The sequence below is a fragment of the Mya arenaria genome, chromosome 12 (genome assembly GCF_026914265.1).
Source record: "Mya arenaria isolate MELC-2E11 chromosome 12, ASM2691426v1".
Classification (NCBI taxonomy): Eukaryota; Metazoa; Mollusca; class Bivalvia; order Myida; family Myidae; genus Mya; species Mya arenaria.
This window is the reverse complement of record NC_069133.1, coordinates 20,082,523-20,099,549: the sequence shown is the minus strand read 5'-3', so window position 1 is coordinate 20,099,549 and position 17,027 is coordinate 20,082,523. Positions and strand designations below refer to the sequence as shown.

Below are 17,027 nucleotides of genomic sequence, written 5' to 3'. Positions count from 1 at the left end.
ATGTCATATAGGTCACTAGATTGCATTTTTCTGTAAAGAATTTTATAACTTAGGCAAATTTTGGAAATAATGCATAGGTGTTAAAAAGTTAAAAAAGATCATGGAGTTGTACTCAGCGAAAAGAAATATCAGCAAGTGTCCTCAACACGAACAGCAGTTCTAATAGTCATAATAGTATGTTAACTGTATAGAATTTGTTTAAGTAGCTGACACCATGGAGCTTTGAATACACTAAAAGAAGTCTATAGTCGTTGTATACGTTTCTTAAGATGGAAAGACATGTTACATGAATAATTCGCACGGATGTTTTTTTTTGTGTCAAAGAGGCTTTTTGTGCATGTGAATATTGTTTCTATTGTTGACATATTGATTGCATGTTGGTTAGTTTACTGGGGTTTTCACATTTCACTAACATGAAAACTAACAATTTGATGAATAAAACACTATTTAATTCTTTTTTATTGACAAAACCGAAATACAAATATGTTTTCCAATCATCTAACATGTATTATTAAATGGCATGTGACATATGTTATGTAGAAAAAGAACAAAATCACAATAACATTCAAATGTAATAAAGCCTAAATCTGAATGATCAAGTGCGAAAAACAAAATTGAGTCTGATCATTCTCAATAAACACACAAACCACATTAGTATACTACAAGTCAATATTATTTTATATAACACTATTTTAAAGCAGAACATATGATTCTATTAATACAAGCATACTGTTTTCATAAAATAATAATCGGCATATCATAAAAACTCACACAAAATAGTATTCTTTAATATTCATAACGTATTATCAAAGAACAATGTTATTATAAGAACAACAACTTCTACAACTTTTACAGCATATCCATTGTAATCGATCAAACATACAAGAACGAAACATTTTCTTTCAAATCAAACAAACAAACACGTGATTATTTGGAAACAAATAATTTCAATGGATTTTAATTCAAGATTTGGAAGCAACTGTACGACAGTTTATAAAGTAGCTACATGTATATGTGTTAGCCATTACACACGTCGTTGATATGAAGGGACATGTAATAAACAGTGTGTGTATTCCACGTGATAAATTACGTCATAAATGCTGCGTCGGAAGGCAACATTTTGCTTCGAATGAATCTGATAAACTATCGAAATGCTGATATAATAATTCAAATGAAGTCTGGTAACATTGTCTTACTAGGTATACTTTCAATGTTTCCAGAATAATGGCTATAGTGGATTTAACGAGCGTTCAATAGTACAAAAAGAATTATTAAACAGTAATGCATGTATAAGGGATAGTTTCCCCTATGTGAAATACAAAGAGTTTATTCCGCGAAAGTCCATTTAAACATTAACAAAAGAAGCAGCGGTATTATATTTTAGAACAAATTCATGTCTGTTATTTTATTTTCGCTTCTGTTGCATTATGTTGGTTCTGGTCAGGTACAGTTGTAAGTTTTTATTCGAGCGTTACCCATCTTGGTATCAGGTAATTCAAATCATTCGGTAAAAAACTAATATTTTGTATACTTATACGAACGTGCTTACTTATAAAGCATTGTTGATTTTGCTGTCAATTGCGTACGGCAGTATAGTCCGTTATCGTTATTCGGCTAGACCTTGGGTTTGCTACAATTCCTATGTAAACTTATATTGGCTTGATCTTAACTCAAATGTCGAAAGTCATTAGAATTCATATCGAGTAAATATCAACAGTCAGTCAGACGCAGATAAAGGGTTATTTGGAAATCCTGTGTGCAGATATGTCTCGAAAGACAAAATGTTTTTTAAATCCCCACTGACTGTAACAGATTCGCTGTTGGATAGGTCAAGTGTCACATTGAATGTTTCCCTCACTACACACGCCCATCGCGTTAGACCTTCTCCGAGGAAACGTACGATCCCTGCGTTTAATGTAGATGAAATTGCCAAGTCCTGCAGAAAAAGACAGTAAGACAGTGATAACGAATTACATTTAACAGATGTTCACTTCTGCATTGTTTTTGTGAATTCAGTAGTCGGTTGTTGTCAATCTTACACTTAGTTGACCAAAAATATGACTTTGACTTGCAGGTTATAGATACTATTCATTAATAATTCGATAACGTAACCATCATCACTCAACTACATCGACAAGTTACACTAATTTTCGTATGGCGACTTGTCAATTTAAGATAGTTAACCTTAAAAATAAACATTCTGATAAAACGATTGTGTTAATGTGCTGGACACAACAAATAAACATATAAGTTTTACCGTTGTTGGGTCCCGCAGCTCTGTACTACGATACCTCCATTAATTGTTCCCGGGTCGGACACAGATCACAGAGAAAATATATTCAAAACTGTATATTACGACTACTTAATTACTCTGCAATTTCTGTTACAATGCTTGCTCGTATTAAAACATTCCACGTATATAAAATGAATAATTATAGCGTTATCTGCTTCGATATTTACATGGAAACAGCTGTTCACGTAGTCTTCAGTGTCGTTTGTCTGGGATTCCTCCACCTCATTTGGGCTCTTTTGGCCACTATGAATAAATTATAACCATTAGACAGTACATAAAATGAAAGTAGGAAAGTGTACTGTCTGATTAAGGGGTGTCAAACGAATTAATATTTTGATATAATAGTTCATATATTTGTTCGAAACTTAAATAATTAGAAGGTCTCTTATACGAAAATCAGAACTCTCTCGTATATGGAAAAAACTAGACTGTTTACAAACAGTATAACACATTCAAAAAATCATTCCTTCAGATTTCAACATGTCATTGTGTTATATTAAGCTTCAGCCGGTATCAGAATAAAACCAACGTTGAAATAGCAAGGCATTTGTCAAACAATTCTAAAATATTTATGTTTAAAATATACCAACAATATATAATGCACACATTACTCCCTTGTTTTATAAGACGTTTTATAATAAAAAAACACAGTTTCTGTTTCAAATAATCTTAAGTAGGTTAAAGAATTAAAAGTAAATAGACCGACACTTTTTCTCTAAAATGAATTTACTTTTGGGAACTCTCTATGGAATTCTTTGTTTCTGCAATCAATTGTAAGACCTCCTTTTTCGCCTTTAATGCACATTCTGGAGTCTTTCCAATGATTTCCAAACTTTCACTGGCTGTCTCTTCAAATATCAATTTCCAGGAAATCGTACTGTCTAGAAAAAACATACAGTCATGAAAAACATTTTAAATATATTTTAGTATGAACACGATGCTTTTGAAAAAATTGCTTTATCATTTTTAAATCTCTGTAAACTAACCGTCATGAATCCTTGTATAGAGATGTTGAATTGCACTGCTGTCCTCTAGTAATAACACAACATTCTGTAGGCAGCAATTTCTAGGTTTGAGCATAGTTTCCAAACTTGAAACAGTTAAAACTATCTGATCGCTGTATGACATTCTCGATTTGCTATCTGGATTATAGGAAATATTATTTTATTCCCTAAGCAAAACAATACAGGACATTATAATTCATCAAATATTACAGGAGAAAATTATTTACAGCGTACATGCTTAGTGGCAATAAGTATTCGATGACAAATGTGTAGATAACATAAGGGTCGTTTGATGCGTTTGTAGCCCATTTAAAACCTAATTTCTCATCGGTCCATATGATTGTTTTGCAAACCATATACCAAGCTTCCAGATTAGGAACGTGATTCTTTCGTCGTTGAGAACGCCTTTCAACTCATTGATGATGCATTCTTTTTTCAGTGACTCTATTGTTTTGAAATGTAATTCATCATTCCATGTCGCTGGGTCAACCATTGCCTTCTTCAGTTTGAACTCCTTATTGCGTGCATTTCTTCCTGTAAAAGACAATTCTCTTTATCTTTCGTTTACATCAAAGACTGCATAGGGAAACACGATTTATGAAAGGACAGTGAAATGGAAGTTTATGTACGACTATCGCTATAACTTATTAAAATTACAGTTATTTTGAACGCTTGCATAATAATTTTAAATTATTAGTAAGCAACACAATGTTAAATTTACAATTAACGCTTAAAAACACCACACCTTTTAGTTCTTTCGAAAACATTACTTGAACAGCAAATGAAGGCCACAAAGAATACTCGCACGCTGACACTAAAGTAACTTTTGTGGAATGGAAATTACTAGAAACGAGTGTTTGTCCTGAAAGAAAAACACATAATTTTTATAATAAACCCAAACTGTTCCTATTTTCTTTAAAATACATCACTGTTGCTAACTCTGTTCTGTATTATCTATCAATTCATCCATACAAATACTAAATTTAGTTATATGTATGAGTTTATTTGTATTGATGATATTTTATGCCCTAATCTGGAAATCATTTGTACGACGCTTTATTCGTTTTCATTAAGATTGCATGAAGCTGGTACTTCATATGGCTTATTTGCAACGTCGGGCATGTAAATGTACTACTATCTTATCATGAAAAACCTCTAATAACATTCCCTATCAGATAAACATTAAAGTAATTTGACGTTTTCTTCCAAATTCAAATCCAAACATATATCAATAGATTATACAATACCTTTGAAAGCAGTTGGTCCCTTCTCAGGAGATACATTGAATCCCTTAGACCTTCTCCATTTTTCTGCGTTGAAGGCCTGTGGATATACATATTATTCTGTTTAAATTGTAAAAAGAATAACGCTTTCAAAGATATAACATTGACAATTGGACATTTGTATGCAATAATTTCCTGCCATAACGTTGTTGCTGTTTAATATTATCTGTCCTTCTAATTTAACATGGTGAATGAGAAATTAAACACGACTGAAGTCATTCATATGGACCGGAATCAGTATCTTAAATGTATAGACTTAATTACACCTGCTATTCACATTTCTCTGCTTCCAAAATTTCAAATTCTACAATCTTTGACCAATTTATAAGAATGTTTTCAAGCAAGGATGGTTTTTAAATTAAGCAATTGCTACTTAAGTGTAGTCATTCCTTTTGCATAAGGCCTGGTACACCTGCAACTAAACCGGACATTAGGTAAAAAAGGGTGTCATCAATTGACAGTCATTGGATGTGTGCGGTGGAAATATTCGTCTTGAACAGGATTTTGCTAACGAAACGCAGCTGAGGGTGTGAGGGATATACAGCATATGTGGCATTATGCATTGCTACTAACAGCGTGACAATTATATTTCACCGACTACCCTTTGTATTTCCAATATTTATATGAAAAAATACAGAAACAAGCTCAGTAGCCAAAAGTTTAACATTAACCCAGTTTAATGGCACATGGTAAACGCCATAGAACACAAAAATCACAAACAATAAACATTGAACCACATCACAAAACTCCACAAACATCACAGTGTATATATACTTTATAAGAAATCTAGGTGTGTTTGTTAATCAAGGATTGTAAGGTACCGCCTTGGAACGGTCAAAAAATTGTAAGTTTTGTAAGTTTACTGGTTGGTTCAAACATGTTTGCGTACACAACCTCACTCTTATCCCAACAATCCTGAATAAAGTAAAAACATAAAAGGTAAATCTTATCAAAGTAAGCATTATATTGACGAAACTTAATAATAAAACAAATGATAAACTAATAGATAAACCCAAGTACTTCAATGATTAGGGGTCCCAACTCTATATGGAGACGAAGGAATACAATTCAGAGTCCCTAATGCAAAAAAAACTTTCAAAGATACGAAGCAGTTTTTGTTTCAAACTATTAGCATCACACACAGTCTGTCTTAGCAAATAAATGTTTTTATGGAGATGTTTTTTATTTAAGTTATGTTCTGTTATTTTTCATTTTTAACATGGAGTTTGAGATTTAATTATTCGCCCTTTTTTGCTCTTAATGAGTTCGTCATTATTCAATTGTCTATTGCACATGTTGATGATCAAAAGGTATCTGTTTTGAGGGTAGGGAACGTTTAACCTGAAATTCGCGAGCTATTTGGTATGTTTACCATTTACTCGGGTATGGTAGCGATTGGATTATATACGTTGCGCATGTGATTGCTCTTAATCAATGGAATAAGGACATCTCTGTTGGACGTGAGATCAATAATTAATCAATATTTATCTAGTGTATGCAAATTCATACACACAACTACTTGTGTAATCTTTGAAAAAAAATACGTACATCTATTGTTTTTCTGTCGTTTTTAGCACAAACTATATTCACTTTGGTGATGTCTGAGTCCTTCACTTCAAGGCTGTATTCGTCAATAGCATCCAGAACAAATGCGATTGTTTCGCGCCTTGGATATTTCAGAGTTTCTACGCCAATCACAGGAAGTGAAACTGACTTGCACTGAAGTTCTTCAGCCAAGATCAAACAAGACTTTACGAACGTATTGACATTCTGAAATGAGCCACATTCAAAGAAACTATGCCATCAAAACCGTAATGAAGTATTGATACATAAATATATACAATGTATTAGTTTAGAATATTAAATGCGACTCATTTTGAAGACAGAAAACGAAAATGCGATACTAGTGTTAAAATATGATATACCACTTGAAAGCTTTTGAACGAATAGTCATCGAGGACTCCAAGCAAAATGTATTTGACGTTTTCCTTTCTCAATCTATGCGTCTTGCAAAATGCAATTATTCCTTTTTCAATCCCTTTGGGGTAAAATACTTCGTATTCGTTTTGAAGTTCCTGTCCGTCAGCCCGAACAATTTCAATGTTGGCTGACCCTTTAGAGAGGTCGAGATTTCCACTTGTAGTGCTCACAATTGCGTCACTCTGAAACATTATATACCTTATAAGGAAACTGATTGACAAGAAAGATGAAACTAAACAACAAGGTAATATGTTATTATTGTTCAATGAATTGACCGAAATATAGTTCACTCGAATTACTTTGCGTTTTCATTATTTGTTGAAACTAACTTAATGTTTATCAGAGAATTGTTGTTAAACACGTTAAGGCAATAAGTTAGGATAAATAGTTAGTTCTATAGGAATAAATATTGAAAATTAAAAATAGCAACCCCGAATACATACAGCGGATTTGGTGATTGATTCTTCAACCAAGGTTACTGTGATAGTCCTCCCTTAAAAAGAAACAGTTTAAAGCTTACGAACTAGATGTATAGTATTGATATTGATAATTTGTCGAAATGGATTCTTTCGATTTCAAAATAACAAGACGTCCACGTTGAAATATCTATGTAAATTTCAAACCCAAAATCGTATTTTTTTAGCAAACCTGCACAATTCTTTTCTGCCTGATACTTTGCTTGTCTAAAAACATTGAAGGTTTGTGAAAGAGAAAGTTCAACTTGCTCTTTTGCCTCAACAATATGGCTTTTATCTACAACGATGTAAACGTTCTGCGTAAATGTTGGTCTTTGCTGATGTACAACTTCCCGCACAGCATTAACAAACTGAGATATGATTTCACCAGACGCCGGTTCCTCTTCCCTTTCGCCGATCGTAGCAAATACGCACAAACTACGACAACCCTTGTCTCTTGAAAGAGTTATTTCTTTAATAAAAGTATCCACGAGCCTTTCATTTTGTGTCACCTTTACGCCAGTAAGATGGATCTCACGACAACTAACACAAGTGTAAGAAACTGGAAATGGGCCATAGAAGGTTTCTTTTTGTCTGCAACCTTCGTTGGACGTTTTTGAACTGTCCTCAACTGAAATATACCAGGAGATATCGCAGTCCATAGAGTATGAAAGTACAAGAGTAACATATACAAAATGTACAACAGTGTTCTGAAGAACTTATAACACCTGTCATTGGTAATCTATTACAATTCCAATGGAGAACAAATTCACGATAGCAAGGTCAAAATGTGTTTGCAAGCGGATTGTACCTGTGTTGCAATTCGAAATACCTAGATGACGAATCATGTCAGCTGTCAAGACAATGCCTAAATCGGTGCAAGGAATGTCTGTACCCATCTCTGTAACCCATATCTTTGTGGACCCAAAAGGGTCGATCCAACTCTTGCAAAGGTCTTTGCTCACTATGACCGCCTTTGGGTTATTGCAATGCAAACACCATGAACATTGGATTTTGTCCATAATAGTTTGAATATGCTCAATTGTTTCATTAAATGGCAAATCAACGGGTATTATAATTCTTCTATCAGCTACTGCTTTCTGCAAGGCACTTTGAATTTCTTTGCAGTTATCATTCAAAGAGCTCTCAAGAATAATGTCTTTTCCATCAAATAGTATATCAAATCCATGTCTTTTCGCGAGCTCCATTAAATCTCCGCCGTTTCTCTGTAAAAACGTTACAAGCAGTTCGGGTTCTATTTTGACCTCCAATCTTTGACTCAATAGCCGTGATTTGCATATTCTTATTACTGCTGACGTAAGATCTTTTGTGCAAAGCAATGTTCCACTCCTCGTATCATACCAGAATTTCTCTTTGTGTTTTTCTAAAAACTTCAAAACATCTCTTTCTTCAAAAAGTGTCTTTTTAAGACTGTGCTTCGAGACTGACTCCTGAATTACCTTCTTTAGAATGTCAACGCTTCCAGCTTTCCCATAAAGAACAATTCTCCCGTCCTGATGCACCAAGGAATAAAAGGGACATATCGCTTTTCTTTTTCTGTCAATTTGTCTTTTCAAGAAATGGTCATACTGATGATTGATATTGCCATTTTCGTCAAAAATAAATTTACAAACAAGATTAGTGTACGACTGAGACAACTCTTCTTCAACAAATGTAATGTTTGTTTCTGAGAAATTCGTCAGAAACTCGCCTATTATATCTTCCCCCTTTCTCTTCGCCCGTCCTCTCCACAAAATAGTACATGTCCTCTGATAGTGCTCAACGTTGATTTCCTGAATATGTGGATGCAAAAATGCATCTTCAATACCAAGCGAAGACAAGTTTGGAGCAAACTGTTGAGTTTGAACAACCTGTCGCTCGCTATACCCCATCTCAATTAAGAGCATGTCAATACAGTCAGCATTCTCGGACACACAAATAAAATTTTTGCTTTGTTTAATAACTGCTGCTTTCCTTTCAATAACCTGCAGTGGTGGCTTGGCTTTGATTTGTCTTGAAAAATTCTGACCGTCTTTTGATTGAAAATCTATTTTGTATTGGCATCTACTCTTTAAAATATTTTCAACGATGTCATAAATTTGATCGGGGCTGATATCTTCGTTACAGTGAAAACGAATAGTATTACAATTGCCTTGACTTGATTTATCATACGCTAGGTTGTGCTTGCCCAGACTCCGTTCAAACTGATTCGGCTTCAACGTGACCATGTAATGTAAAGCATATTGGTCAAATACGTTTTCCAGTTCAATTGTGGTATCACTGTTTGGCTTTTGTATCAATAAATTGTACTTTATCAATGGCAAAATCCAAGTTGGAAGGTTTCCTATATGTGTGATAACATTTAGAGTTTAACTCATGCATGAAGGATATAATTACGAAAATATTTAAATATAAAAAAATTCATAAACTCATTTTATTAAACATAAACTATATTATGCATTCACACGATTATACGTATAGTTATGATATATTAAGAGTTTTTAAAACAAACAAATATACACACGCACACGCACACGCACCAACACACACACACACACACACACTGTCCTTAATTCCATGTTTGCTTGGTATTTATGTTCCTATTAATGTGGTATCCATTTTCGCTACCTTATGTAAAGCCTTATGGTATTGATGTTGTTAGAAAAACTAATATGGGTGCAAACGTCTCTTGGGTTTACAAGGGTACCCTAAAATTATTCGATTCCTTATACATCACATGAAGCAATAGTTTGTGCTTCACACCTTATAAATTATCCAAACGTGTCAACTGTTATTCAATATTTATCAATGTAATTTAATTAGACATCATTTAACACCACTTTTCGCTTGTACATAAATGTTTTATAGAACATAATCATTCAATATAAAATATATGAAAAAAGACAATTATTTCTATTTAAAAAATCAGGTTCAAAGACCAGTGAAAAAATGGAAATTTATCATAAGGTTTCATAAAAATGCATTAATTTCATTATCAAACAATACGTCGTAGCTTCGTGGTAATACGGAAGTTAAAAAGTCTGAAATGATTTTTTTCATATTATTTCATCCCTAAATGCGCTTAAAACTCTTGGTTATATAATATGTGAAAGACACAATGGAGCAAGGAAAAACTATATCTGATAAATAACCGACGATAGTTTTGTTCAATCCAATGGGGGGGGGGGGGGGGGTCAAACAGAAAGTTTGGTTGAAAGAACATCCTGAAGTACTAATGCAATGTTATTCTTAATAATCCGATAATTATCAAAAGTGATTATACTTTAACCAACAAATCATTTCTTACCAACGTCGTCTTGACCCTCCACACAATTTGTGTACCATATTGCACCATCTGTGCCCATTTTAGGTAAATCAGGCGTTGTTACCTGCTCTGAAATGCAATTTGGTTGGCAATATTTGACATAGGTAAATCGAAACTAAATTTCAGATTCAAAAGCAAAAGTAGACCTCAAAATGAAACAAACCCTTACAAAAAATAAAATGTTTCGCGTTTTTTAAGTTTAGTTGTACCACAATTAGTCTAAAAGTCCTTACATAAAATATAACAGTATTTTTTCTGTAACGAAAATTGTAACCCATATTAAAAGCTTTACATAATTGTCACAAATTGCTGATCAATGAAATGAGTCATCACGTTATCAAAAACAGTTATCTATAAAAGGCGATACCGAAGTGTATTTAACTACCTCTCACGTGGACGGTTAAATGCAGTTAAGATACGCCGGGACTACTAATATAACAAAGGGGATTCGGATACAGTAAAAATAAGCACCATTTTTATTTAATACATAAATTCATTTTAGAATGCGAGTGTCCTAGGATTATTATTATTATCATAATTATTATTATTATTATTATTATTATTATTATTATTATTATTATTATTATTATTATTATTATTATTATTATTATTATTATCATTACTAGTATTATTATTATTATTTTTATTATTTTTATTATTATTATTATTATTATTATTATTATTATTATTATTATTATTATTATCATTATTGGAATCATATGACGAAAAATGCTCTTAGTTGCATCCTTAAAGAAAAAAAAAAACAAATCCGGAACCCTATACCACACGCATCTGGTGTACTAAATTGAGTTCCGGAATGGAGTTCCGATCCAAAATAAACGGTATTCCGGATTCGATGGAAAGGGGACGGGGAGGGTTGGAGCCTTCTAACATGATGTGTCGAAGATCATTAGAAAAGTCTGAAAGGAATAGCAAAAAGATGGTTGTACATCTTTTATCTCAAGTGCGTCGCTTATGGAATCATGTTCGAGTTCGTTTTCAGTACTGATGTCCATTTAAAAGGCCATTAGAAAGTACCCCTGTTGGGGATCGAACTCTTCGGTGAGAAGCGGGAACTTTATTATTCAAACAATATTACTGCTCATCAGTATGGATATGGCAGTGATTTTCTACTAAACCAAAATGCCGAACCAATGTGTCTTGTTGCAAATTAACTTAACATGAACCACGACAAGCACAAATGGGTAAAGCAAATATGACGTAAGCAAAGACTATGATGACAAACTTCCTTGTTACAAAAAGTAAAAAAGATCGGCAGTTCCCATCTTGCTAAGTGTAATTCTGTTCTGGACTATTGGATTAAAATATGTTTATTTTGTTTCGAGCTATAAAACACAACATAAAATATTCTTTTAACTTCCCTGAATAGTTCGGTGTCGTTACAATTGTGGCTGAATAATTATCGACTTAGGAACAGTCTATTAATTGAATAATAATTAAATTAACGCATCGCACCTAGGTATAGTTTTGCAGGGTAGAAACTGAAAAAAGCAGAAAAGAGTTTAAGTAAAAAAACACACGACATTACCGACACACATAACGTCATAGTTTATCATGACTGAAAATAAAACATGCTTTTAAGGTACATTTACTTCAAAGGTAATTAACGTTGCTTAAAACACGTGGCATGCATGATGCCAAATGGTCATTTTCAAACAATAATTAGAGTACCTTTTGTTTTCAAAACATGCAAACACTGAATCAATGCACGAACAGAAGACGTTTACCACACATTTCATGAAAATAATTCTGAGAGCTGATATTTATTCACTGCAGGCACCAGACAGAAATACCTAATGTTTTTCTTGACGTTAGGTCTCTAACGCCCGGTAGTAAAATGTCCGAAAATCGCCAGCATTATACCATTCGCTTTGATGTGCGAGGTAACCTTTCATCGGGGATAACATTACAAGTTTCATCGTCTAAAGAACTGTAGTCCAGAAAAGCGTGTGTCATAAAGATCTTAAAGTGTTCTCTATGAAAAACACACTATCAGAAATCATAAGGTTTTCCATACCATTTGAACAACGAAACTAGCGATGTCTTAATTGCCATTAATTTCCTCCGTGTGATTAAAGTCGAGCGTTTCTATACAATCCGCTTTCCTGACATTTCCTCTGCAATGCATATTGATGATGTGATTAGAGATTCTACAATTACCTGCCATTGATTACACCCTCTGAAGTGATCCCAAAGGTACCTGGTATCATGTCTTGTCACTGCTTAAACACGATTACATCTCACTTAATCCTATAGGACGGTATCCGTATTTTCGTATATATTTTTCTGTGTTTCTTGTCGACCACGTTAGAATAAGGTTCACTTCACTTTGATGCAGCGGTATGGAATAAACATTCAATGGCTTTGATGTAGTTGCTATGCATTTATGTTGGACTTTTTGATAATGTTAAATACCATTTTATTTTCATCTTAGACATTAGTTCGATTAATTTTACAAGTTCATAGTCAATAATTATACTCAATTACGAAAGAAGTCGGCATGCATTAAAATTCACCAGTGGAGGCAGGTTCTCAATTTTACCACAAGCGGTTGACAGACTGTTATAATTATAAGTGTTGTTTTATAAGGTTAAACGAAAACAAATATGATATCAGCCATAATTTTAATACTGATCGGCACGTTGCACGGTGAGTAATTTGCTTTCAATATTTATTTACGTCTCTTTTATTAAATAACGTCCTTATGCATTTTAATAATATACAATTAGTTACTTATTATCTGTGAAATATGCGTCAATAATGATTTTTTCGGTCAATATTAGCTTCATATATCACAGCTAATAAGTGAATTACTGTTTTATAACATAATATAGCATGATTTTTATGACATCTTACGATAAACTGTTTTCGGTCTACAAATAGACAGGACAATATGGTGTTTTTGAGGTGACTTTTATCGCGTTTTTACGACTTCATGTGATAAACTGTTGCCGGTCTATAAATAGACAGGGAACTATGGCGTTTTATTCTGTCTTCGAAATTTACTCTTCGTTCAATTATGGACGGTTTATTTATTTATCATGTAGTAATAATCTTAATATGACTATTCACACTGTAATTACTATTAACTTCATAAATGAATATATACACGCTATATAGCAAACAAGTTTGCGCTGTGAATCATCGAAATAATGTTTATGATATAAATAGAACACCACATGAACGGCCTTTCAATACGAACTTTATTCAACTGTTTTACTAAAATTAAAAGAAGGTCGCCATCCCTTCCTCACTTATTCCTCACCAGGGGTCATGTAAACAAAGCATCTTAGCGAACATTTACATCTTGGTGGATATTTCCTTAATTCTAACAACGATTTGTTTAGATAGCCTGTACTTTCATCAAATTTATATAAATTATATTATATATATAATTAGTTATATCATAATGACCACTTTTTTGCTTACGTTTATATATTTTGTGTACTCACAATGCTAGTTTTCTTGAAGTTCAAGAAATAAGATATTCTTCAATTTAGTGGAATTTGTTCATTAATATGCTTTATAAATACGGCACAAGGTGAAAACAACTTAGTGAAAAGAAATTAACAACGTCAACGTCATAACAATAATGACCTTATGACTAATACAAATATGCCGTGAGGTTAGCATAATCCGTATATATACATGAACAAGAACAGTAAATGCAGAATTTATGTAAAAAATGTAATATTTTTAAAATGTTATAATATATAACATGGCCTATAAGTATTAATAATAATAATAATAATAATAATAATAATAATAATAATAATCATAATAATAATAATTATTATTATTATTATGATTATTATTATTATTATTATTATTATTATTATTAGTAGTAGTAGTAGTAGTAGTAGTAGTAGTAGTAATAATAATGATGCTTGTTTTCGCTGAATTAAAGTCTAGAACAGGAAATATGTTACATGTTATCTTTATATACCGGTAAATGCTCTGACTTTATAATTATAAAAACCAGTCCGGAACCCCTTACCACGCTTTGCAAATACATCTATTTTCGTCTCGCAATGCGCGAGTCATAACTGATTTATTCTTATGTGGAAGTCATGATTTAAGTCAACGAAAAGATATTTAAACAAAATTCAAGCAGTATTGGATTTATTTATTTTCTAAGTGTGGTGCGTGTAGTATTAACCTATAACCTCTATTAGATCAAATGCGACGCTTATAGAACCATGCTCGTGTTTGTTCCCAGTACTGATGTCCATTTTAAAAGGCCATTAGAAAGTACCCCTGGTTGGGATCGAACCAACAATCTCTTCTTAACTCTCCGACCACTCTTCCCCATCATTATGAACATGCCAGTGGTTTTCTATTAAACGAAAATGGCTCACCAATGTGTCTAGTTGCAAATTAGCTTAACATAAACCCCGACAAGCGAAAATGGGTATTCAAGTAAATATGACGTAAGAAAAGACTATGATGACATACTTTCTTGTTACAAAGTGTAAAAAGAACGGTAGTTTCTATTTTTCTAAGTGTAATACAATTAGTTAAAAATTATTTAGGACCAAATTCTGTTCTGGACTATTGTATTCAAATATGTTTATCTTGTTCCGTGTTGTAAAATACAACATAAAATATTATTTCAACTTCCCTTGATAGTTCCTTGTCGTTACAGAATAATAACCGATCTAGGAACAGTCAGTTAATTGAAGAATAATTAAATGTACGAATCACACCTAGGTATAGTTATCCACACTAGAAACTGAAAAAACCAGAAATGTGTCAAACAGATAAACCGACATTACCGACACACATTACGTCATAGTTAAGCATGTCTGAAAATAAATCATGCTTTTAAGGTACGTTTACTTTAAAAGTAATTAACGTAGTTAAAACATATGGCATGCATGTTGCCAAATGGTCAATTTCAGACAATAATTAGAGGACCGTTTTGTTTACAAAAGATGCAGAACACTAAATCAATGCACAAACAGAAAACGTTGACCACACATTTCATTAAAAGCATCATTCTGAGAGGTGCTAAATATTCTCCACAGAAACCAGGCAGAAATACCTAGTGTTTTTCTTGGCGTAAGGTCTCTAACATCCGGCAGCAAAATGTCCGATTTTCGCCAGCATTACACCATTCACTTTGACGTACGGAGTTTACCTTTCATCGGGAATAACAATACAAGTTACGCCGTCTAAAGGACTGCAGTCCAGAAAAGCGTGTGCCATGAGGATCTAAAATAGTTCTCCATGAACAGAAACACTATCAGAAATCATCCAAGGTTTTCCATACCAATTGAACAACCAAACTATCGATGTCTAAATTGCCATTAATTTCCTCCGTGTGATTAAAGTCGAGCGTTTTTATACAATCTGCTTTCCTGACATTTCCTCTGCCATGCATATTGATGATGTGATTAGAGATTCTACAATTATCTGCCATTGATTACAACCTCTGAAGTGATCCCAAAGGTCCCAGGTATCATGTCTTGTCCCTGGCATAACATTATTGCATCTCACACAATCCCATAAGAATGTATCCGTATTTTCGTATATATTTTTCTGTTGTTCTTATCGACCAAGTTAGAATCAGGCTCACTTCACTTTGATGCAGAGGTATAGAATAAACAATCAAGGGCTTTTGATGTAGTTGCTATGCATTTATGTTAGACTTTATTGCTTGTTGATAATGTTAAATGCCATTTTATTTTCATCTTAAAAATTAGTTCGATTGATTTTACAATTCTATAGTCAATAATTTCACTCAATTCCGAAAGAAGTCGGCATGCATTAAAATTCACCAGTGAAAGGCAGTTTCTCAATTTATCCAGAATCAGATGAGGGACTAAATATTAGTGTCAACTGATAAGGTAAACCGAAAAGACAAAAACAATTATGATCTCAGCTGTGATTTTAATTCTGATTGGCACGTTGCACGGTGAGTATTTGCGTTCAATATTAATTTATTTATCTTAATTCGTAAGTATAGAATAACGTTAATAATATACAATTATTTAATTATTAGCTGTGAAATATGCTTAAAACATATAATTGACCGAGGCGATAGCCGAGGTAAATAATAATTTTGCGGTCAATATGAACTGCATATTTCACAGCAAAAAACTGTTTTATTTCAAGACATAGCATGATTTACTATGACGTATTATGATGAGCTTTCCCGGTCAACAAATAGACATGTCACTATGTACTTTCTAAGCGTAATTATGACTTTATAAAATAACATATTTTCGGTATATAAAAAGATAGGGCAATGCTGCATTTATTTTATTTTTGAAATTTGTTTTCCGTCCAATCATGGATGTAAACTTTATATTACTAGACACATTTTTATAACTATTTGACTCTATAAATGACAATATGCACGCTATATATTAATGTTTTCCTTTAACATATTTCATGTATTTTGTTTACAACTAAAATGTATTCCCCCATTTCGTTGAATATGTTCGCTAAAATGATTTATGGATAAGTGCCAATTCCTTCAAGAGTATTTTCATACTGAACATCAATTGCCGAAAATTTCGCAGCATATGCAATATTGACTTTCTAATATTATTTTATGAACAGACAATCATTAAGTAAGCTACAAAACATGCGTAGTGTGGTGCAAACTCGACTTCCGATCTCCATCGTAATGAAACTGAGGAACTGGTATGTTGGTTTGGT

General features: G+C 32.9%; 1 protein-coding gene across 5 annotated transcripts; it reads right to left on the bottom strand.

The window, feature by feature from the left end:
- Positions 1–443: 443 nt before the first annotated feature.
- LOC128211437 (uncharacterized) lies at positions 444–10,680 on the bottom strand. Of its 5 annotated transcripts, none has more exons than XM_052916228.1 (14): positions 10,574–10,680; positions 10,323–10,409; positions 7,827–9,359; positions 7,209–7,646; positions 7,004–7,053; positions 6,506–6,742; positions 6,129–6,350; positions 4,545–4,620; positions 4,043–4,159; positions 3,658–3,831; positions 3,280–3,435; positions 3,024–3,174; positions 2,461–2,536; positions 444–1,936 (listed from the first exon to the last, which is right to left on the bottom strand). In XM_052916228.1, exons 2-14 carry the CDS (start codon positions 10,378–10,380, stop codon positions 1,718–1,720), a joined length of 3,507 nt encoding a protein of 1,168 aa, XP_052772188.1. In that variant the 5' UTR covers positions 10,381–10,409; positions 10,574–10,680; the 3' UTR covers positions 444–1,717. The 5 variants fall into 5 exon arrangements, with proteins under 5 accessions (XP_052772188.1, XP_052772190.1, XP_052772189.1 ...); XM_052916230.1 differs by having other exon boundaries at positions 7,827–8,808; XM_052916229.1 differs by having other exon boundaries at positions 10,633–10,671.
- Between the last annotated feature and the right edge of the window lie 6,347 nt (positions 10,681–17,027).